Source organism: Solanum verrucosum, unplaced genomic scaffold, assembly GCF_900185275.1.
Source record: "Solanum verrucosum unplaced genomic scaffold, falcon-dt-bn FXZP01000208.1, whole genome shotgun sequence".
NCBI lineage: Eukaryota > Viridiplantae > Streptophyta > Magnoliopsida > Solanales > Solanaceae > Solanum > Solanum verrucosum.
In genome coordinates this window covers 2,020,547-2,045,943 of record NW_026020329.1, presented here as the reverse complement: position 1 = coordinate 2,045,943, position 25,397 = coordinate 2,020,547, and the positions used below count along the sequence as shown (strand labels likewise).

The window sequence follows — 25,397 nt, the reverse complement described above, 5'->3', positions numbered from 1 at the left end:
ATGGGTCCTAAGGGGATCGGGAGTGATTCACACATTAAATTTAAAAACTAGTTATTTTGAAGATTACGAGTTGAACACGGTCAAGTTTGTGTCTAGACAACCTAGAAATGGTGATTTGAGAGTTCCACAGGTTCGTAGGGTGACTTGGAGTTATTTGCATGTTTTGGTTGCATCCGGAGGGGCTCAGGTGATTTCAGCGCATTTGAAGTAAGTTTTGAAATATTTAAAGTGCTAAAAATCTGATTATTATTTTTTGCGCTTGACCCGACTTCGCAAGCGAACTGCTCTTAATCTATAAGGAATTTGGAGATGATATACAATGAAAGTTGTAGTGCTTTGAGTATAGTTTCCACCGGTTCAAATTATGAAAGAATGAAGCGTGCAAACGTGTCTGATATATAGTTTCCAACTTGGAGACTTTGGGATGAGCTGCTTGGTTGATCTGCAGCACCGGTCTCCATCTATCTTTATTTCTCAGACTATTAAACTATTTAGACTTGTACTTTAGTATGCATAGTTGCTCTTGTAATCATATCACCAAATTATGGGGTTGCACCATTGATTTCCACACTTATGACTATTGAGACGCCTTTATAACTAATAATTGCTTCTAATGCTTTACTTCATATATCTAATTAATGGAACTTGAATAAAAAAATAGAATTGTTTGCCAACCGAGTTTGGGGTATTGGTGCCATCATAGGTTAGGGGAGTTTGGGTCGTGACAAAAAGACCAGCCAAATAAGATCACTAATGGAAGTACAAAAACATCACAACTGTTTTTCCTTGATCATATGCAAAAGGTAAGTTTTCTTCTTTTTTTCTTCTTTATTGTAATTTCCTCGCTTGTGGGAATATACTGGGTATGTTGTTGTTGACTGAGTGAAGGAAAACAATGAATACAGTTGTTATAAAGACCTTAAATGAATGCACTTTTCAGACAAGAGGATTTAAGGAAAAGCATGATTACATGATTACAAATGGATATGATAATAACAATGACAGCAGTAACATGCCCAATGGGCAATTACCTGATGGAAGATTGTGATAGAAGGATCGAGCCTGCTCCAGTGCCATTGACTTGACAATTAACTCAAGAAAAAACCAAGCCATTGCCAAGACATCATCATAGACAGGCCCAACGCGGTACCCTTTTGCCTGTACCAGAAACCAAAGTAGTTAAGACATAAAAATACAGAAATCTTAAAGAACTAAATGGTTCTGTAGTTTCCAGGCCATCGAGTCCTTTCCTGTGGTGCTAAAATATTTGTTATCCAATATCCAGTAAACTAAGCTAGCAATGACATACAGAAGTCAACATGATATACGCAGATCTAACACATACCCTACTAAATGAGAGTCTTAATGATGCAGGAGAATCTTGTAGAAAACTTTCTGATTTGATAGACCCCTGCTAGATCTCTTTGAGTTTTCTGTATTTCCCCTGATGCTGTCAGTGTTATGTATAACTAACAAACCTTATCTTTTGGTCCTAGTTGATATGTATGAACCATGTAATGGTGCTAGGTAAAGACTACGGACTACGGTTAAGTATCACTTGTGAAAATATATTGTCAGGGGATTCTTTCTGTTTTACTGGGTGAAGAGTGCTGTGCCTTTTAGGCTTCTGAACCTAGAAGCAATAATATACTTTTAGTTTCTCTTCATTTCCTTCTGAAAATTGTTTTTTTCCTTCGGATTCTGCACTTAATCTCCATATTCCAGTTACTATTAAAGACGATGTATTTTCTTCGTTCTAAATCTGAGGTATTTTCCATGTTCCAGAAAATTTTGGCTTACATTGTAACACAATTTTCCATCTCTATCAAATATTAAGATCTAATTCTGGTGGAGAATATGTCTCATGAATCAATAATTTCTTGCTTGAGAAAGGAATCGTCTCACAACGCTCCTGCCCATATACACCACAATAAAATGGGGATGTTGAGCGTAAAAACCGCCACCTTTTAGATGTCACTCATACTTTTTATTATTGAGTCATCTATCCCGTCTAAATACTGGGTGGAAGCTGTCTGTTGTTTATTTGATTAATAGACTGCCATCTAAAGTATTAACTTTTGAGTCTCCATATTATAGTCTTTATCACAAAAATCCTAGTTATCATAATTTGCATACATTTTTTTGAAATCAATAATTTGCATACATCTGGGTTGTGTTTGTTTTGTGCATCTGCCTCCTTCTCAACGCAATAAACTTTATGTTCAGTCTAACTAAATGTGTTTTTATAGGTTATGGTCAGAAAGGTTTTATTTACTAAGATTCAAGTTCTAATAAATTTCCTATTTCTAGAAATGTTGTTTTCTTTGAGAATTAGTATTTCTTTCCTACTCATGTTGAGTCATCTTCTGTCTCTCCTCTTCTTCCTATGTTTGAGGATTTGTCATCTTCTTCTAAGCAGTTAAAACCTAGATTTGTATATGAACGACGTCGGACAACTTTGAGATTTCTTCCAAGCCTGCTCCTCTTGAGCCTCCTCGGCGATCAACCAAAGTATCTCGTACTCCTTACTTGTATGGTTTTTCTTGTACTTTATCCACCATCTTTAATCCAACAGGTTACTCACAAGCCTCCAAGCTTGAATGTTGGTAGAAAGTAATGGAGGAAGAACTTTTGGCTCTTAAAGAAAATAACACATGGAACATTGTTACTTGTCCTTCGAATGTCCATCCAATTGCTTGTAAATGGGTTTATTCAATTAAACTTCATATTGATGGAATTCGTACAAAGCTCGATTGGTGGTCCTTGGTAATAAACAAGAGTATGGTGTGAACTATGAGGAGACTTTTGCGCCGGCAGCAAAAATGACTACGGTGCGAACTATTATTGCCTTTGTAGCGTCACAAAACTAACCTTTTCATCAAATGGATATCAAAAATGCTTTTCTTTATGGTGATCTCAAAGAAGATATCAATATGAAACCCCCTCTTGGTTTGCTCTCATCACCTGCATAAGATGTATGTAAGTTGAAGCGGTCTTCGTACGGATTAAAACAAGCTTCTTGAGCTTGATTTGACATGTTTCGATCTACTTTGCTTCAATTCTCTTTAGAGAAGAGCAAATATGATTCATCTATGTTTCTTCGAAAAACATCTACAAGTTGTGTTCTTCTTTTGGTGTATGTAGATTATATTATTATAACAGGAACTGATTCTTCACAAATTGCTAGCCTCCACAACAGCTTAAGGATTCTTTTCATATGAAAGATCTTGGTACTCTTACATATGTTTGGGCGTTGGAAGTTCATTATGATTCTTTAGGTGTGCACTTGAACCAACACAAATGTACTCAGAATTTGATTGTTCTGGCTGGTCTTCAAGAATCTTCCTCTGTATGTAACACCCCGTATCCGAAATGGACCAAAAATGCAGATTTTGAGAAGTTGAAGGTGCAACTTACGGTCACCATCCACGGACCGTAGGTCAGACCACGGCCCGTACTGGTGGTCCGTGATTCACCACTGCAACTCCTCCCCAAACCAGCTCAGAAAATTGGCTAAGTCCCAACTCACGGACAGACCCACGGTCCGTAGATCAGACCACGGTCCATGGTCTGTGTCCGTGGATCGAGACTTCCCTTACCCAGTCTCTGACACAAACTACGGTCGACCAGCACAGACCGTCATTCGATGCATGGTCCGTAGGTCTGACAGTAAGTGAGGATCAGCAGTCAGTTAGATGTTAAGTCAACTTCAGATGGTCATAACTTTTAGCACAAAATGAATTAGGTGTCCCATGACCTATGATATGATAGATAATTGAATTATCTTTCCAACGCCACCGAGTTTGCTAAATTCTGACCTCTGAGTAAAAAGTTATGCTCGTTTTAGTGAAGGCATGTCGAGCAGGCTTGACTTACGGACACAATCTACGGACCATAGATTGACCTACGGCCCGTAGGTCCAATCCGTAGGTCACTCCGACAACAGTTAATTCAAGGGTCTTTTAGACTTTTCCTATTTCGTTTAACCCCTAAGATACGGCATTTAGACCTTGAATCATGAAGTTTTAGTCAGTTAAAGCCTAGAAACATAACTAGAACTTACCTTAGTCAAAATCATTAATCAAAACTTAGAAAAATTAGAATCAAGATAGGAGAAAAAGGTCAAGAACCCTAGTTCAATAACGCAGCAAGGTTCCATCAGTTCCAGCCCCGAAATCGAAAGATTTCTCCGTAGAATTCGTCACCAGGTATGTGGGATTTCACTAGTGGGTTCCTTTCGCCCATTAGGTCCCTAAAATTCAATCAGATTCTTGATTCCATGATTATGAACAGACCTAGGGTTTCTAGAATTACAGCAGATCATCATAAATTAGTTATTTAAATGTTCCAAATCAGATTATCATGTTATTGCTCAGTTTATCGCATGAATTTCAAAACCCTAGCTTTGTATTTCTTTAGTTCTTGAATTACACATGCTAGGTCAGATATTTCAGTATTCAGTTTTACATGCCTCAGTTTATGAATGCATCATTATCAAATTAATTGTTGCATTCTCAGTTTGCATGTTCAGTTTTGAGCTATCCAGTATTTACAGAAATTCAGTCATAACCAGTTAACCACTTAATTCATTGGGAGTAGCATAATACCGAGTTGGACTAGGGTTCAGCGTACCCATATAGTCCCAGAACTACGAGCCACGTAGGTGTAAGTCCCCTCTATGGGCAACATCAGTTTAGTGATCACGCCAGCATGCCTCTATACCTCTGGCAGGGTATATTGGGTCCTCTCGATGGGGCATATACATCGGACTCCATAGCTCATGTGGTTTTATGTCGGTTATTAGTAGCTCCCACAGTTCAGTCAGACTCTTTTGCATTTACCATATTTCAGTACAGTCAGTATTCAGTCTCAGCATGTTATAAATTTGGTCATTGCATCAATTAGCTCAGTATTCAGTATTTTCAGTATTTATATCATGTCCAGATTATTTCATTGCTTTATTGCTTTGTTCAGTTATATGTTATTTCAGCTTTACTCTATCCTGCATGCTCAGTACCTTTCAAGTACTGACGCATACGTGCGCTACATCTTCTCGTGATGTAGGTTCAGGTTCTCAGCATCCAGATCACGCTTAGATCGGTTCCCGATCTCCAGTTCAACAGCATCAGTGGTGAGTCCTCATTCTTCGAGGACTAGTGACATGTTTATCTTATCGCTTTTAGACTTTAGTTTCAGTTTTGCTAGACCTAGTTGGGGCATGTCCCAACATTTCTAGTCAGTTTAGAGGCTTATTTAGACATAGTTAGATTCAGCTTAGTATTTTGAGTTTGATATTTCTTTTGTATTAAACTCTCAGATTTGATATATTCAGTTATAGTACATGGGTATTCCCCATCTTTTCAGATGTATTTATGAATTAGCTTCCGCATCAGTTTATTATCCTTATTATGCTCATGATCATGCCAGCAGGGTTAGCTTGGGATCACTTGTGGTCCTAGGTCCCGTGTCCGCGTCTCGGGGGTAGCTCGCGGCGTGACACTGTAGATACTTCATTGGAATTAAATGTAAAGTATTTTCATGCGAAAGGAGAACTTCTTCATGATCCAACTTTGTTTCGGCAATTAGTTGGTAGCCTAAATTATCTTACTATTACTCGGCTTGATATCTCTTTTGTAGTTCAACAAGTGAGTCAATTTATGCAGACTCCTCACCATCTATATTTGGTGGTTTTGCGTCGCATTATTTGATATCTCTTGGAAATATCTATTGGTGTATTATTCTTTCCTAGTGGTTTTTCGATTCAACTTAATGCATTTAGTGATTCTGACTAGGCTAGAAGTCCTGATACTCGTCGTTCTATCACAAGTTGGTGCATGTTTCTCGAAGATTCCTTGATATCTTGAAGAACAAGAAGCAAGACCATGTTTCAAAATCTTCAACAGAATCTGAATAACGCGCAATGTCTACTGCGTGCTCAAAGATTGTTTGGCTTCGTGGTTTACTAGCAAAAATTGGATTTCCTCAATCTAATCCCACTCATCTCCATGGTGACAACACAAGTGCCATTCAGATTGCTACCAACCCGGTTTATCATGAAAGGACCAAACACATAGAAATGGATTGTCATTCTATCAGAGAAATTGTAGATAAGAGATAAGAGAGTCATTACTCTTCCACATGTATCCAGTGATCTTCAAATAGCTGATGTGTTTACAAAATCTATGGCATGGAAACGTCATCAGTTTCTGGTAGGCAAATTGATGCTTTTGGATTCATCGGCATCAGTTTGAGGGGGGGATGTTCGCATGTTGGACAAATTCTAATAGTTGTACGTATCTATGTAATAGCTCTAAATATTAGTGTAATTATGGTGTCAGTTGCTTTCCATATGTAAAAGATATCAGGGATTAATGTAGCATATTTTTAGAGATATTACAATTAGGAATAGCAGATATTTAGGGGTGTAAATAGCAGATTATTAGGCCTGTAAATCAGAATTCTTTCTATTTAATGGAAGAACTCTCCATTTGAGAGTTCTCATTCAGCAAACTTGACATGGATAACCTTATATTGACAGTTGAAAACAAAAGGATGCTGGGGCCAAATTGTTGAGTGTGTTATGTTCAGTGCGTGGAGAAACTTTCATTCACCAATTTCTCATCATCCATGAAAGTACCAAAACTTTCTTCTCTAGATGTAGCTTTCTCTTCTATTTAGTATAGTAGATAAAGTGATTGATGATAATTGCAGAAGGATGGTGAGAGATTCGGGAACAAAACAACTACAGAAATACTGAGTTTGTCTCTATTGTGCTTGTTTGTGAACATTTCCACAAAGAGGATCATGAACGGTGACTGGATGGGAAAAGGAAACTAACAGAAGACTAGTAGTCAGAAATCCAAGACAGAACTATCCGAGAATAGCACTAAGGCTGCATAGACAACCAACCAACTGGCAACAAACAGATGCATGGAACCACAAGAATTACAATATCAAAGTATTGATAGAATTATCAATTTCCGTCATTTGCCAGCTTTCCTTCCCTAATTCTATAAGTTGGAGTCCCAGAAAAAAAAAATAGAGAGAGGAATGCTTTACATAACTTAACTGATGACGTAACAGTCCCTCAGATTTACCACAAAACATATTCTCATCAAAACATACTCCATCTAAAATTTTGTTGATATTAGTATCTTCTGTTAGAAATAACAGTAAAGCTTAAATATTAAATTTATGACACATGCAGCTAAATTAAGATGAATCAGAACAACAATTGTTCTCTTTAGATTTGATGGTTCCTAATTTTTCAGATTTGAGTTTTTGCATTGTATGATTTGGTCCAATTCACTTGGTATGTTGTTGTTGTTGTTGTTATTTGGTCCAAGTACTAGAACATTAGAATCCCATTATGAGAGCTTCTTCTAAGGTGGTTTTTTGCTCTTTTTTTTTAGAATGGTAACAAGCTTCTTTTAAGTTTCTAAGCATTTCATTGCCAACAGCTTTCCAGTAAGCACTCAAGTTGTATAAAGCTAAAGACTTAACAAAAGAAAAGTACAAGTCACTAATTTTACCTTACTGCGAGCCAAACTTCCCCACACTGTGGACAAACCAGGATACACTGGTGGCTGGCGGCCGCCAAAATCATCAAAAGCATAATCAACAAAGTTTACCAGGAAAGCATTTCTCTCAGCTTCATCAACTGACTCTTGCTGCACCCTACGGGTAGAGATCTAATGTTATTAATAGAGGATAACAGTGTTAACATAGCAGTGTGAGTGCAATATAATTTCTTACTCCTGAAACCTTTTTACAACCTTTTAAGCCAAATCATAGAGCAACTATAAAATGTACCTTGTTAAAATGTTAACCATAGCCCTAAAGGCAGCAACCTGAAAGTAGAAAGTGAAAAAAGAAGCCTCAATATTTACCATTTAGAATTGTGATGCAGAGCCCAACAGCAGATAACAATTGTGAAAGGGCGGAAAAGAGGTACATTATTTGAGAACCAAGTGAAATAAAAAAGGCAGGTATCATGAAAGGCAGCAGTGATGACTGTCTCAAACCTGAAGAGTTTCTCCCCCGTTGCCAATAAGATGGAGAAGCATGTTTAAGATTGGATAAAGAAATTGAAGCAACGCAGTGGAATCAACATTCTTCAAGCTATTGATTGCCTGCAAAAGTTGGATAACTTTAATTACCATTTCATCACATGGCATAGTTGAAAAGTAACAAGTTCAATGTTTCCACGTCTTTTCAGCAGCTACCAAGCAGAACATTAACAGGGACAGAAGATGACACTTTTAACCCTTAAAGCCGAATTAGACAGCAAGACAGTTTTGGAAAGTGAGAGAGAGAACTTCTACTGAATTGGTCATTAACAACTAACAAGAGAGCTCCTTATGCAGGAGTTTCAAGTTACATGAAACAAGTTAAGTCTCCAAGTTCTTCGGATTCCTAATTTTTATACATCATGATTAGAATATTTTAATCTTAGTTATTCTCTTGACTTTCATCAATGACATGACCATTAAGAATCTTGCTCTCTTTATTTTAACATAACCCCTCAAACTCAAGCTGATGAAACAACTTCAATTTGTATATTAAAACTAGAATATGAGGTCAGAAATAAAACTAGCTTAGAACTGCTCTGAGACAAAACTGACTTAGCATTTCCAGGAGATTGACTTGGCTGTGGTGCGACAGTTAATCAATGAAGGACGGTTGATAAGGACATGTATGCTACCAGTTTGACCACAGTGCCAACTGGCCGATGATCTGAGGATGACATTTCACCAACTAAAATACACATTGACCAGACAAATCAACTGATGCAAACAGCTAGCTTGATAAGTTATCATACAAGATTCATGAATACTCAGAGTTCGAGTAGTGACTGCCAAAATAATCCATGGGCATGAGGCACATAGGACTGCCACAGGGAAGGAGTTGAAACTTCAGGTTGTATGTATGGAAGACATAAAGGACAAGGTTATAAGTTATAACCTTTTTTTGCAACTTGACGAAATGAATCAAAACCGAGTTGAGTGATGAAGAACACCATAGATGGACGCAGAAAATTAGTGAGATGAAGCCAGAATAGTTATGGGGAATAGATAAGAATAGTACTTAGTTACTGTTATTTTCAAAAAACATGAACATTAAACAAATAAGTACATGTTATTTTCTCTAAACACTGGCACTTAAGACTCCTCAGATATCATTTTCACAGACTCCATTTTTTTCACATAATGCAGGTCCACTCAAATAAAGAGAGAAGAATATGGAGAGCAACAAATCAGTGAAACATGTTTAAATGTATAGTACAACTTCTGTCCCATTTAAACATTGTTTGATTTGGCACGGTGTTTAAGAAAAAACTGAAGATTTTTTAAACTTGTGGTCTAAACAATCTTAGATATTTGTGTGGTTGTAAATCATTTCATTAAGGGTAAAAGGAAAATTTTCAAGTTAAATTACAGTAGAACCTCTCTAAATTAATACTCGATAGATTAATAAACTCTCTAAGTTAATATTTTTCTCCGGTCCCGACTTGGGCTAGTATAAAAAATCACAGACTTTGATAAGATAATATATTTTTGGAAGACCCATTATAAAAATATGGTCCCATTAATATTATCAATTAATAATTCTTTGAAATTATAAAAATATCTAGACAATTTAGTGAAATATGATTATAGTGTTATATGATTATAGTGTTTTAAATTTTTGTTAAAATTTAAATCTAGTTGAAACTCATCTCTACTTTTCTTATTGCATTCAAAAGTTTTGATGTTGTCTTCTTGAACTGCACCAAAAAAATGTTGAAGAGTCCTAAACACGATAACTGCTTCCTTATACGTAATTGGTTCCAAAGGTATTGTATTGTATTCAACTTCATCATTAACATTGTTTTCTCCGATGGTATCCACAATTTTTTCTAAGCTTTGAACCTCATCATTTTTCACCTGGGTAATCTAACCGACTAATGACATCCATCTTATCCGGTAACCGAGATTATTAATCATGACTTCAAATTCATGAATGTCGTTTTCACAAGAGGATTCATTTAAATTCCTTGAGGCTTCATCCCCAACTATGTAATCAAAATTAACCTTCATTGAATCTCTAAAACACTCTTTAAATTATAAATATTAATTTATCAATTAAATAATACCTCTATAAAATAATACTCTCTTTGTCCCAATTTATATGACTTACTATCATTTTTAGTCAGTCCCAAAAAGAATGACACATTTCTACATTTAGGGTGTGTTTGGTATGATCATGTTTGGTTGGGTTAAATGTTTTCCAAATCAACTCATTTTCCTCAAATTTAAGGAAAATGACTTCCCTTCAAAACTTAAGGAAAACATTTTCCAAACCTCTCTTCCAACTTCAAACTACAATTACTTTTTTGTTGAAAAAATCAATTTATTTTGTCCCTACCCTCAAACCAGCCACCCAACCAACCCCCCCCCCCCAAAAAAAAAAAAAAATTAAAAACTTGTTTTTAGATTCAATGTTTTTACCCACCCTTACCCCTACCTCTACCCCTACCCCCACCCTCTCCCAAAAAAATATTAAAGATTATTTTTATAAGATATTTCTAATTTCAATTTTTTATTTTTTACCCCCACCCACTACCCTCGCCCCCCCTATCAATTTTTTTTTATTGTTTTTAAGAAATATTTTTAATTTCAATTTTTTATTTTTTCACCCCTACACTCGATCCCCCCCCCTCCAACCCACCCACCCCCTACTCGCCACCCCTACCCTAAAAAAAAATTTAAGTTTGTTTTTAAAAAATATTTTCAACTTCAAAATTTTATTTTTTCACCCCAACCCTCGACCCCCCACCCACCTCCTACCAGCCCCCGCACCCCACCCACCCCCTACCAACCCCCATCCCCCCAAAAAAAATTAAGTTTGTTTTTAAAAAATATTTTCAACTTCAAAATTTCAATTTTTCACCCCTACCCTCAACCCACCCCCTACCCTCCCCCCACCCCCACCCCACGCCACCCCAAGAAAAAAAAAATATTTTCAATTTCAAAATTATTTTCTACCCTAGTAAAAATAAAAGATATTTCTCAAAAAAAAAAAATCATTCATAAATCAAACACAAAATCTTTTCCGGAAAATATTTTCTACTCACCAACCAAACATGAGAAAAGAAGTCAAAAATCAACTTGTTTTCCAGGAAAACATTTTCTAGGAAAACATTTTCCTTCATACCAAACACACCCTTAGTAACAATTTAACTTTAAAATACTCATTTTACCCTTCGGGTTCATTTGGTACAAAGATTAATAATGCAGGAATTAGTAATGCAAGGATTAGTAATGCAAGAATTAGTAATGCAGAGATCTTTTTTATCAAGTGTTTGGTTCATTGCTTTCCACCTAATCTTGTGTTTGAATTAAAACTCAACAAAAAAGTTCTTTTCAATTATACCCTTGAACTAGTAAAATTACCCGCGCTTCGCACGGGAATTTAGTATCACGGAATATATAAAATAATACTTAAAACCTATCAGTAACTATAACTAAAATACTATATTATCTTACATAAAAGATTAATAATGTAAAGAAAAATAAAAATTATTGCATCTTATCATTTATCCTTAACAGCATAAGCATAAATTAATGACTGTAAAATTACATATCCTCTGTAACATAAGCAATGGCGTCACTGAGCCACTCAACATGAGTAAAGTACACAAATATTTAATTGTGAAGAAGAAGAAGAAGAGGTTCAGAATTTTCATTGTTTTAAAATGAGAGGAAATCCCTCTATTTATAGACAGCAAATGGTAGTGTGAACAAATGTTTATTGTGACTTATCGGAAAGGTTGCAACTATTTGGAAAGTTGCAACCCTTCCGAAAGGTCACAACCTTTCATAAAAGTCACAACTTTTTATTAAAGTCGCACATTTTCATAAAAGTCACAATTTTTCATAAAAGTCATAATTTATAAAAGTCACAACTCTTCATTAAAGTCGCAACTCTTCATTAAAGTCGCAATTTTTCATAAAAGTCACAATTTTTCATAAAATTCACAACTTCTCATGAAAGGGGAAGGTTAGTTTTGGAAATAAATAAATTAAAAGTAAATTCTGGTTTGTGGTGGCGCCACATAGGCGGGCATAAGGTTCTCTTTTATATATATATATATATATATATATATATATATATGATGGAAGGTTAAAATACCATATAAAGTGGTAGTTTTTACTTGGTTGGTGGTGAAAGAGGTTGTACTTACACAAGAGAATCTTATGAAGAGGGGAATACAAATGTGCCCAAGCTACTGTTTTTGTGAGCAGGTTGCAAAGACAATTAATCATCTTTTCTTACATTGTAAAGTGGTTCGCCAGCTATGGAATTTGTTTACTAGCTTCATAGGTATAAGTTGGACTGTTCCAGGGAGAACAGGACAGGCTCTAGAAAGCTGGAATATGGAGGGCAGTGGCAGCACAGACAAGAGTAGATGGAAAATTGTCCCAGCTGTTATTTGGTGGACCATATGGAAAGAAAGGAATTCTAGGAATTTTGATAACAAGAGCAGCCCTCTGCACAAGATTAAAATGAACTGCATTATCACTTTTTGCTATTGGTGTAGTTCAGAGTATATAGATGACCTTGTGGCTATTGTAGACATTCTAGGGTCCTTATAAAGGTGAAAGGAGGATCTAGGGATAGTTCTCTTTTTTCTTCTATTTTTTCTTTATCTTTTGTTTATGCCCGACACACATGTATGGAGGGAGGATATGATGTAAATTTTTGGATACCAGCTTTGAGCTAATGATTGATATACAAATGTTACCTTTATCAAAAAAAAAAATATATATATGATTATTATGGGATTTTCTATTTTATGTAATTGGGTCAAGGTAGATAACTCCAGACAATATTTTTTTTTTTGTCCCTTTCTAACTAGCTAGGAGATGAACTATCTTGTCGCCATATTTGTTATTTTCCCACTTGAATTATTTGAGGGTAAATAATTGTCATCTTAATAAATTGATCACTCACAAAATATCAGATTTCAATTTAAAAAAGATAGATCATCTACTTTTAAAACCAAAAGACGATAAACAATAGTAAAATCACATAAACCATTTGCTTTACACATAAAAATTGCAAATTAAAGTTGTAGATTTAATATGTATGCAACTTTATAAATTGTTCAAAAATACAAATAATTAGAAAATCACATATATATCAACAAATAATACATTCAATTAAGATCACAAACATCATGTGGTCATATACTTGCCTTTTCAATTAGTAAATGTTAAACAACTCTCATTTCAAATATTATATTGATTTGCATTGGATTTATTTAGCAACAAACAACAACAGTTTCTAAATAATAAAATATGTAAGCTGATTTATTTAAATAAATTTATTAGTACAAATATAAAACATAAAATCAAGAAAATAAATAAAATGATTAAAAGGATTTGAGGGGTATTTTTTGTCTTTACATAGATTAATCACATGGTATTAAATCATATGTATTACTAATACCATCAATTGAAGGTAGTAGTTATACATCCTATAATACCATGTAGGGTGTATAACTAATCCATGGACTAGTTAAACATAGGCCTAAAATTCCTACCAAACATAGTACTAAATAATACCATACATAATACATGGATTATTTCTCCAAATACTCCCTACCAAACGAGCCCTTAATGAAATAATTTTTAGCCACACAAATATATGACTTATTTTAGACCACAAATTTCAAAAGTATCTCATTACCAAGATAGGTTCCCTACTACCTATTTTTATATTTCCGTTGATTTGTAAGCTCCAGTAATATTCAGTCCTTTACAGTTAACTTTTCAAACAAATTAACAAACAAAAAAAGGGAAAACAAAGTCCCGACTTTTGCACAGTACCTTTAGAATGTGATAACTACAGCACAGGGAATAACAGCTAATGGTCAATGACAACTCTAGTTATGGTACCTCAAGAAGTTCAGATCCCCAAGGGGGGCTTGTCCGTAGAGTATGCCTATCATACTCGAGGAAAAAATCCCTAATGCGCTCACTAACTGGGTATAATGATGAACATAGTCGTAAACGAAGCTTGAAGATATTCTTTCCATCTTCCAAGTAATCCAGCCTTTCCTACAAGAAAGAAAACATAAAGAAATTATGATGTCATCAGGACTATCATGCCTGTCACCTGTCCACAACAAAACGAGTATAACTAAAAGAGGGAAATCCAGTGGGACTTGGACAGATGGCTAAGGTAGCATGAAAACTAATCATCAGGTAGAAGCTGCCTAAGAAAAAAGCAATTATCCATGGCTGGGAACAGAAAGGAGTAATATAGCTGTTCCAGATATTATCTTGGCGGAAAAAACAGTGATTCAAGATAAGGAATCTACTTTAAAAGTTAAGAAAGAAAACTAAAGAAAAATCCAGGCTGTGTATGGCTCACCATCACAATGATCTGACAGAAGATCTTCAAAACATAGAGGCAGGAAATTGGAAAATAACTCATTGTTGAAGAGCTCTGTGATGCAGTTGGTACACCAGGTTAAAAAAAATGGGAAAGGGGAATTAGGAAAGAGACAGATAGAAAGGAGATCTTAGGATCTCATGTGCAGGACGAGAACAACAGGGAAGAGAAGGTATGGCTTTGAAAATTCAAAAGGCTCATAACACCTATCAGATAATTCAAAACTATCAAGTCCAAAGATTACGGGCTATAGTAGGCTTGTTGGGTCTACGACTAAATATCACAATGAGTAAACAAAAGAGCATACAGATTCTGACAGTTCTAAGATTCTTCTAGAGCAGTTAAGGAGTCAATTAAGAGCACATAGGCTGAATACGTCTCAATTAAGAATAGATAGGTTGAGTAGGTTACTTGAGAGCTGGTAAGAGGTGTTCTAAAACTGTAGAATATAGACAACACCTTTGTCAAAAAGTAATCACACCAAGAACAAATTGCATCGACCACTATACGTGGCTTAAAAGGAAAAGTGGGACAATCCACAGCATTTGGCATTCGCATCTTCATGGCAAGATTAAGGTGGCATACAGGTATTGATGCAATGAATGTTTGGGATTGACATTGAGGGTGTACTGCCATGAACAATGAACAATCACAGAGATGTTACTATAGTGGAAGTTCGAAAGGAGGAGCGAAGAAGAACACAGCAAGTAGCACTTTTGGCACTCATGTGGCAATTTGGAACAAACGAAATGGATGAGGTATGAAGAAACTGAAAATGATTAAGTAGATATTAGCAGAACCTTCATAGTTTTTTCAATATTTCGATTATATATACTTTCCAATCAGCAAAGATGATTGGATGTTCTAAGTAAATTATCATATTTCAGTAGGGCTCTTTACTTTTTTTTGTGAACACCTTGAATGCAGGGCTTTTCTTATCATACCCAAAAAATTATCTTCATGAAAAAGCCGTGTGGAACTTTTCCACAAAAAGGCAAAATAACTAGGAATATTCAAATAGAGAAGATTTCAATCCTGAAAAGTAAAGAAAGAGCTACCCTAGCCCTGTACTGCAGCTATAATCATCAGTCTAGAAGGGCAAGAAATTGAACTCCCAGAAAAAGAAATGAGATGAGAAGTTAAAAAATGAAACAAAACTCCCAAATTAAACATAAAATAACAGTTCATACATAAAACACAACCAGAACATAAAGAGTGATGGAAGGTTAACAATAGCAAACATGATAGGAAACAAACCTTGCCACTTTCTTGAAGATAATGAGGAACCAATTCTTTCATGATTGGCAAGGATATCTCAGATCTGAACCTGGATGAAACTCCAGCATGTTAAAATCTCACATTTCTCAAGAGAATATACATTGCCAAGGCAAGATAGAGCTTTAATTACCGATCCCATAGGAGAAGTACAGAACAACTAATACAGAACACACACACACACACGCACCCCACAGGAGAGTGAATAAGTAATTGTCAGAAAATAAATTACAACAAGTAGCAGGTCTTAAAGTTTTCCCAGAAAGGAAAATAAACAAGTTACAGTGACAAATTACAATAAGTAGTACCCTAATTCATGTTCTGTTGGATGGTCATGCATCTACACAAAAGAAATTCTGTTGTTACAAAAACTAACCCAGAGCTGCCAAATTAAACCAATACATTTAAGCAGTAAAAACATTCAACTATGCATCAATCCCATATCAGTTGGTGCAGTTAAAAGAGTATAATGACAGGAGGGTTTCGAGCCCAAGCCACTCATGACAACTAGATATTAAGTCTGCCACCTTGGACCACTTGAATGCTACATTTGAACAATGCAAATGCAGGAAATAAAACTAAAAAACAACTAAATCCATCAGAGTTTTTCTTTTATATTCTTTTGTTTGTTCCTATCAGTGTTTAGGGGAGCGCAAAGCGGTAAAAAGTGACAAGGTCCCGCTTCACGCTTTAAGCTAAGCAAGAAGCAAAGCGCTCATGTCATTGAAGTGAAGCACAATTTAAAAGAAAAAAGACCAAAATAAATAGAGACAGAATATATAAGCAAAAAATCATATAAAAACTAGAAAAACAGACATACAATTGTTGGATTCTACTATCTCCCCTTTAATTCAATCAATAGTCTTTGTATATAGCTTCTTGTAGAAATCTACTATCTCCCCTTTAATTCTGGCAGGATCTTGGGTTTGTTCTCCTTGGATTACTAGTTGATCAATGTTGTTGTACTCTTGTGTGCATTGGCCAATCTTTGGAAGAAATTAGTGTTCTTGTTCCCCTCCTTTAACCACAGTGATCTTGTCTCGTTGTCTCGGTGAAATTTCTTCATATTTGACCAATTCCTCATAATCCAAAATTGTACCTTGTTACCTCAGTTAGTGATCTACCCTTACTAACTTCATAAAAAAACAACCAGTTCTTTGAGTAAGATCATCATTTTGGCTCCCCAATTCCCTTGATCACTCATGCTGCAAACCTTAAGCTTTTCCTTTTAATGCCTTAAGTTTGAAGCAAGTATGAAATTTGGTCTCCCGGAGAAGTTGGAAGTGTCCCACCATTCCTTAATTCTGTTTGTGAACCCCTGTGTCTTACTATTAGTTTTCAAACCTGAAATAATTTTTGTTTTGGTTCCACACACCCCCCCCCCTGCAATGCCATAGGAGTGTGGTCTAATCTGAGCCACTGCAAAGCAATCTATTTGATGTTGTTGAAGCTATCATCCCGTTCTTCTGATAACAGAAGCCTATCAATTCTGGAGGTGATGTCTTGATTATCTCCTTTGAACCAAGTATATGGGTCATCCTCTAGTTGAATGTCAATCTACTTCAGATCTTCTATGAAATCTACAAATTCTCTCATGCCTTTTTTCCTTCTCAAACAGTTTCTCTTCTTTGAGATGAACCTCACCGCATTGAAATCTCCACACAAAGCCCAAGGTCCTTCTATTAAACCCCTTATAGCCCCCTTATTTCCTCCCAGCCAAGCCTCCTTTCCATATAGCAATTGGGGGCATAAGCCCTTGTAATGTGACAAGTGAAATTTTGAAGTTGAGCTTCAAATTCGCAGGTTACAGAGTAGATGTCAATCTCAAGAATATCCCCCTTCCACGCAATCCCATAACATTAGAATTCCCCATCTAGTCCCACTAGCTTCCAAATCTATCTCCCTCCCTAAATCTGCCTAACATCCTCTATCACATCCCCTTCTAACTTAGTTTCTTGCAAACAAATGATGTCTGCATTCCATCCCCCCAAATTATTTTGATTAATCTTCTCTTATCCCTGTTATTTAGTCCCTTACATTCCATTAAACCAATTTAAATTTCATCTATCACTTTTTTTTTTTTTGAGAAAGTTAACTGGTATTATAAACATAGAAGTACACCAATAGTGAACTCCTGTAGTAATTACATCAAAAGTATAGAGGGTTTACCAAAAAGAATCAAAACACCTATCTCCCTCATAAACTATCTAAGAATAGGGTGATGTTCCCCGGATCCTTGGGAATTGAATGGATACACCAAAAGTAAAAGGTCACTAAACAATTCATTTTAATGCTTTGGAAAGGGATGCTCTTGTTCTCAAAACATCTTTGATTTCTCTCACTCCATATTGTCCACCAGATGCAGGCAGGGACAATCTTCCATCTCTCCTTGTGTCCTGACTGATTTCCATCTCTATTCCAACATGCTAGGACTTCTACAGTATTTCTAGGCATGGTCCATGTGATACCTCTTAGGTTAATGAAATACTTCCATAGTTTCTCAGTCACTTTACAATGCAAAAAAAGATGGTTTATTGTCCGTCTCAGATTCACAAAAAAACATCTGGAGTATAAGTCCTTTCCTCTTTTCATTAAGTTATCCTAAGTCAGAACAGATTGTCTTGCAACAAGCCATGTGAAGTAAGCCACCTTATGTGGTATCTTCCCTTTCCAGATCATCTTCCAAGGCCACAACTCCTTGGTTTCTGTTGAAATGTATAGTAGTTTGTAGGCTGATTTCACCTTGAACTTGCCATCTTTCTCCAGCTTCCATGTCAATTTGTCTTCCTCACAAGTGAGGTTCTTGGCTTGTTCCAAGGTATTATAGAACTGAGTCAATCTCTCCATTTCCAAGTCATTGAGGAACCTTCTAAAAATCAGGTTCCATCCTTGTTCATTTTTTACTTCTACAATTGCAGCCATTTTCTGCTGATTGAGAATATAAATGTCTGGGAACTGTTGTCTCAAAGGTGTTTGTCCCATCCATATATCATTCCAGAACAAGGTTTTCCTCCCATTTCCCACATTAATCACAGAGTTGCTCCAAATTCCAGGCCACTGATTTCTAATAGTTCTCCATAGACCCACACCATAAGGAGTATTAACCTCCTTAGTAGTCCATGATCCTTCCTTTCCATATCTTGCAAAGATAGTGTCCTTCCATAAGCTCTGATCATCTGTTGCTAGCCTCCAGAGCCATTTTAGCAGAAGGCTCTTATTGTGGGCTTTCAAATTCTTAATTCGCAGACCTCTCTCTTTTTTGTTGGAAATAACAGCATCCCATTAACCAAGTGAAATTTCTTAACCCCTTCCCTATTACCTTGCCAAACAAAATTTCTTCTGATTGTGTCCAGCCTCTGAATGATCTTCCCAGGCATAGGAAAAAGGGACATCATATAGGTTGGCATGGCATCAAGAACACTGTTGATAAGTGTGACTCTACCACCCGAGGATAAGTATGGACTTTTCCAGTTAACCAACTTCCTTTCACATTTTTCTACCACAGAGTTCCAGATGCTCAAAGATTTACTCTTAGCTCCCAAAGGCATGCCAAGATAGGTGGTGGGAAGTTCCCCTATCTTGCCACCTAAAATGTTTGCCAGGAGGCTGATCTGTGGTACTTCATTCACAGGATAAATAAAGCTTGTTGGGCCAGTGGGTCCAAGCCTAACTCTTTTCCTTTCAGCTGCTTAGTATCACGTGCCCTATTAATAGATTCAAATCTTTTGTGCTTCCCACGTGAAAGTTCATGTCACCAGCTGGCAGGCAGAGGAGTGGATTTCAAAGTTTCACCCTTCTGCAATAACCATTGGTTTGAAGACTGAGTCCTCCTATCTCCTCCGATATCGTAGGCACTCTCTCCGGCGAAAAACCTTGTCGGTGTTTCATCCCATACTTGTATGATATACTCAATACCTTCAAAAGCTATCTTCACCTCCTTCGGAATGGAATTTCCGTTGGCTTTGACTAGTATTCTTGCCCACTTTAGGTGATTGCGAAGATTTGTTTCCTCCTCTGTCTTCACCCAGCCACGGCAGAAGTCCCCCACTGCTTTAAATACATTCTGAAACCACAAATGTAAAGGGAGGCCCACTGATCCACAACTGGCTTATGGCAACCCTAGATTGAATTGCACCAACAGTCAGCGACCACCATTGCAGCCGAATTCCTTGATTCTTCCACAACCATCTTCCTCTAAGAACATGCTCGGCCGCATTTATGGACGTAAACTCGAAGAGAAAGCAGTTGTTTCCCATCTCGTAAACGTTAAGGCCGTGGGCTTGGTTCCAATTTTTGTTTGCCCATCTACGAACTTCCGACAGGGTGGCCATCTCAGATCCAATTGTTGGAAAGCTACCAACAAGGCTCTTGCCTAAGAGCTCATTTCAAGGTTGATTGAGGATGGTGTCCCCTCTCTCCTTTATGACTGCACTATTGATCTCTCTGGACGACCATCTGCTCCTCCTCACCGACTCTGCATATGGAATCTCTTTATCCACTATTTTATAATTCTGATTGACTGTCTCTTATTAGCTTTGTAATAAATGAACTTTTCAATTTTGGTGGCCAGATCCCACCAACCAACACTGAATGAGATTTCTGGGACTATTAATACTGCTTTGCTCTTTCCTTGAATGCTGATAATGCTTATATATCTTCCTTTGTTGTTAAAGTTTCTTGCACAGAATAAGTGTGAAACATGCTCCTGTCTTCTCCATCTTCTAACTGTGTTTCCTTTCACCTTTGACGTTTCCTTAAGGATCGAACAGATCCATTCCATCGATTTCTGACTAAAGCTAGCTCTACTAATCATGATCCTTCTTCTCTCAGTCCAGTCATACCACATCTCCGCTCGTGATTCATCTCTAGCTATGTCATAAGACTTGAATCCCATTGCGAAGAAAATCATATCTTTATATTGATTAGAAGAAAAGGAAAATAGGTTAGAAGAAAAAGAAGATTATGCCAGTTTGAAAGAAAGAAAGAAAAGAGGAGAGGATTTTGGTGACATTCGGTCACCGGAGGGGAATTCTGCTCTCCTAGATTAGGAGAGAGAAAGATTTTGAGCAAGTTTCTCCACGTACCCCTGTTTCCACTATTTTTCAATTTCACATCAAAGTTACTAGACTTTTTAAATCTTGGGAACCTCTGAATCTTGTTTTCTTGCACACCCTCTACTTCCATTCTCCTGGCATGTCTTGAATTGTCCACTTGAAGTAATAATTCCAAGGCCTCCTCTCCATGGCCCTGGAAATCAACACCCAAAACTTTACCCAATCCTGTTTCTAAAGCTCCATTGTCCTCCTTTCTGACATCTCCCCCCCTTACTTCATTATCGTTAGAGTAGGAAATACAGTGGCGGATCCAAAAATTTTATATTATGGGTGCTCAATTTTTTTTAACTCGAAAATTACTACATAGAATGGTTGCTCAATTAATACATTTCAATGAAATACTAAATTTGATACATAAATAGTAAAGTTTGTCACAAAAGGCAGTGGGTGCTTAAGCACCCATTATGCACAAGGTAGGTCCGCCACTGGTAGGAATAGGTATATACAATCCTACTTACAATAGAGATAGGAATAGGAATAGAATGTAGTTTCCTACTTGGTCAAGGATTGTATTGTACGGTCTATGTAATAATGTAGAGACAACAATTCAATAATATTTTTTCTCCAATATTTCTCACAATTATCATCTATCTCTATTAATAGGGAGTTAATATCTCAAAAGGTCATTGAACTATAAGAATTTAATCAACAAAGTCATTAAATTTTATTTTGTATCAATAAAATCACTCAACTTATCACTTTAATCTTCAAAAATCACTCAAATACATTTATCTTTAAAATCAAATTGACATGGCAAAATAAGTTGTTTTTATACCATATAAACAAGAATCCCACAAATAAATAAAAATTTAAAATTTCCCACATTATTTTTTATTTTACTTTTTGAAAAAAATTGAATCTGCACCATTTCCAGGCACTTTCTCCCGTTGAAGTGTTATTTCTAATACATTTTGAATAATTTTAAATTTCTTCGAACAATTCCCATTTTTCTCAAAATATAATTTTTACACCAAGAAACTAGAAAGAAAGTGGAGGCACTTTTCCCAAAAACTCTCTCTCCTACTTCCTAGGAGAGAGAGAACCCTCTTTTCGGTAGGTCGCCGGAGAACTGCCTTCCTAACTCTCCTTCCTCTATATCCGGTGATCCCTTCCGATCATTGGAACACCTTTTCGCTTCTTCTTTCTCTCTCTTTTCTCTTTCTCTTTCTCTCTCTTTCTTTCCATTCTCTTTCATCCTCAGCCAAGCATTTGATGGACGACATCATTTACTTCGCGGTGGGATTCAAATCATACGATATTGCAAGAACCTCAGGTACAACAGGAGATTGGTATGACTGCACAGAAAGAAACAGGAAGTTTGTGACGAGAACAACATTCAATGGCAAAGATATGGAATGGATTTCTTGGACCTTGCGAGAAGCTTCCAAATCGAAGGGGAACTCAGTTAGAAGATGGAAGAAAAAAGATGCCTTTTCAGAAATCTATTGCGCCAAGAATTTTAACAAGTTTGGCAGATATATAAGCTTGATAAACGTCAGAGGTAGAAGAAGGGCAGTCATCATTATACCGAAGCTAAATTTTAACTCAGGCTGGACAGGAATTGCAGAGAAAGTTGGGAGATTCATTAGTCCAAACGTGGGGGGAACTTAGAGAAGCATAGACTGGTTGACAACAACATTTCCTATGCGAATATGCTAAGAAGCACTAAATGGGGGAATGATGGGAGGGAAAACACGCAAACAGCGATTTTTTGGTGGGGATGCACAAGAAAGGGATTTTTTCTGTGAAGTCTTGTTACTGGAGCTTAAACTCTAATCAGGCTATGGAAATGGAATGGCCTTGGAAACTAATCTGGAAAATCAAGGTTCCTCACAAGGACTCAGGTTTTATTTGGTTGGCAATTAGGGAAGCATGTCTAACTCATTAAGTGTTACAAAGAAGAGGTATACAAATTTGCTCAAGGTGTTTCATGTGTGGGGAAGAGGCAGAAGTTAATAGTCACTTATTCTTACACTGCAGAACAGCTGCAAATCTATGGAACATGTTCTTATGTATACTTGGAGTTAACTGGGTAATGCCCAAGACTACTTTAGAGTTGTTGAGACAATGGGAAGGAGTGGGCAGAAGAAGAAGATCCAAAGAGGACTGGTGGAAATGCATCCCAGCCTGCATCTGGTGGACATTGTGGAAGGAAAGAAATGAAAGATCACATGATGGGAAACTTAACAGCACTCAGAAAATCAAGATGAATAGCTTGAGCCTGCTGTATTTTTGGTGTAAACAGGATTTGGTGGGGGAGGTAGATAGCTTAGTGGATTTTAAAGCTCAATTGTAAAGTTTTGGCCAGTTTTTGGCTTTTGAAATTACCCCCTGGGGGCTGTAAATCCCACCTCATCAGGCTTTGCTGATGAGTTTTGATGTGAATATAAAGTTACCTTATCAAAAAAAGAAAGTGTGAACCTCTGGTGGACTCACTGAACAGGAACAATCCACAGAGAAATAACAAATCTAAAAGTCACCATTTTTTACATTATTTTTTATTTTGCAACATTTTTTTTCAAGAAAAGGTCAAAATCCGCACCATTTTTAGTTTTTTAAAAAAAAAAATTGTTTATTTGTGGAGTCTATGATTATATGAAATAAAAAAGAATTTATTTTTTATGTCAAATTTATTTTAATGATAAATGTAGTTGAGTGATTTTTGAAGATAAAAGTGTTAAGTTGAGTGATTCTATTGAAACAAAACAAAGTTCAATGACTTTGCTAGTTAAATTCTCATAGTTCAATGACATTTTGAGATATTAACTCATTAATAGGTGTTGAGATTCTATAATTGATTCTCCGACCATGTTAACCATCTCCTCCTCCACCTAGGCAATTGGATTCGAGTTCTGAGTGGCTATTCTTTCTGTATCTTGATTGTATTGCAGCTCTGGGAGTTCTGGAAAATTACCACTGTTAAGTGGTATTGGGCTTTAACAAGTTATGTCATTAAAAATGACTTGACTTGAAAAATCTGGCCCATTCTTGAAAAGGAGTTTCCCTCTTTCTACTGGGCAGCCGATGGCCCAAAGCTGCTCCCTCAATTAAATGAGATGTGTGCCCGAAATAAAGGTACTAACAGAGGAAAAATCCAGCTAGATATTGAAAAACATCGATATTAAAGTGAAGGGGAAATATAAAAGACACTTTAGTCAAAGAATAGAAAAACATACTGTGCATGTGTCGATAATGGAAGTGAAGCATATCCAATTACCACCTGGCAGAAGTAAACAAAGAAAAGAGCAACTTATAAAGAGTCTGCCATCAACCAGTGTACCAACTCTAACATGTGGAAAACACACACATTCCAACACATGCAGGGTGAAGAGAGGAACGCTCAAACTGTCAGTTTAATTGACACGATCCTCAAAAGCCAATTAACATCAAACTTACCGGCTTTGGTGCTTCAAGTTTTGTCTGAAGATCAACATGATAGAAAGTAAACAAAAGGTGATGTGATGGTGTCCAAATAACAGGCAAAGAAACTTTGATTTCATCATGGTAGCTGGCCACCCTTGCCCCCACAGCAACTTGTGTGTGAGACCATTTCTGAAGTGGTACACCTGGTTCCTTTGGATGCATAGCCTAATGATAGAGAGTTATATAGGAATCCAACCACATGAAATCTACAAAATAAACTGCTCTGAAAACACAAATACAGACCTCTAGAGATGGTTTTCGAATATCTGTGTCGTCCCTTCTCAGTTCAACACGAATAAACATGTTTCGTTTCCGACTCATACTAACAGTCAAGGGGTAGACATATAAGCAGTGAAAGAGCTGCAAGAACGGTTCATTCCTTGTCGTTGTGCGGAAGTCAAAAGCTTCAAACTGTACACTCAAATATAATTTATTCTGAATCAGTTAGTAATGAATCAAATCTCATCGAACAAGTTGACAGGTGCAAGACCAACAGGCCACGTAACCTATATCACAAGATTTGGAAAAATTATGTTGCTCTGCATTTAAGCCTTTGCAATAAACTGAAAAGTATTTTGGTCACATTATATGAGCACAAGATTTACTTAAGTATATTATCTTAGACGATCTTAGAATCATCTTTAGACAAAGATGTACCAGATCATCAGGGTGACGGCTGAGGCTTCCATATATGAGAGTTTAGACTAAAGCAGCTGAACAGAAAAGCACATCTCTCAAACAACATACCACTGAAATGTGCCAGCTATATACTAAGCAATTCTAAAGTTATAATTGTTGAACTTAAAAGGAAAAAACATTGATTTGAAAGACGACACTTACATCATCAGCAGTATTTTCCACATTTTCATGAGTAACTGAACCATTCCGAACAAGCTCTTTCATCTCAGATGATTTAGACTTGGAAAAGGAACCATTAGTAGGGCATTTCATAGAAGTTGAATCATTCAAATGGTCGCCATGATCAAGAGAATCATAGATCAAACTACCACTCTCCAAAGCATTTTCAACTTCAGTAGAGCTAGCTGGCAGTTTTTCGATTTCCAATTTCAAGACACCTTTTACTGGTTTATGAACCTTCCTCTTTGGATCCTGAAATTTAATCAAATCAAATATCAACTGACA

The 25,397-nt window shown here is 36.5% G+C and overlaps 1 protein-coding gene and 1 long non-coding RNA gene across 3 annotated transcripts in view; one reads left to right on the top strand and one right to left on the bottom strand.

Moving 5' to 3' along the window:
- The window catches only part of LOC125836077 (uncharacterized), a 405,731-nt gene that overhangs the window by 170,559 nt on the left and 209,775 nt on the right, over nt 1-25,397 (top strand). The window lies entirely within an intron of this gene.
- Nucleotides 1-25,397, bottom strand: part of LOC125836062 (guanine nucleotide exchange factor SPIKE 1) — a 57,206-nt gene that overhangs the window by 19,092 nt on the left and 12,717 nt on the right. The window contains exons 10-19 of the mRNA XM_049515146.1: nt 25,095-25,364; nt 24,498-24,665; nt 24,228-24,419; nt 24,008-24,051; nt 15,700-15,769; nt 13,944-14,105; nt 8,025-8,132; nt 7,813-7,850; nt 7,533-7,677; nt 1,032-1,158 (exon numbers count right to left, since the gene is read on the bottom strand). Of these exons, the coding sequence (XP_049371103.1) occupies nt 1,032-1,158; nt 7,533-7,677; nt 7,813-7,850; nt 8,025-8,132; nt 13,944-14,105; nt 15,700-15,769; nt 24,008-24,051; nt 24,228-24,419; nt 24,498-24,665; nt 25,095-25,364 (1,324 nt within the window). The remainder of the gene's footprint in view (nt 1-1,031; nt 1,159-7,532; nt 7,678-7,812; nt 7,851-8,024; nt 8,133-13,943; nt 14,106-15,699; nt 15,770-24,007; nt 24,052-24,227; nt 24,420-24,497; nt 24,666-25,094; nt 25,365-25,397) is intronic.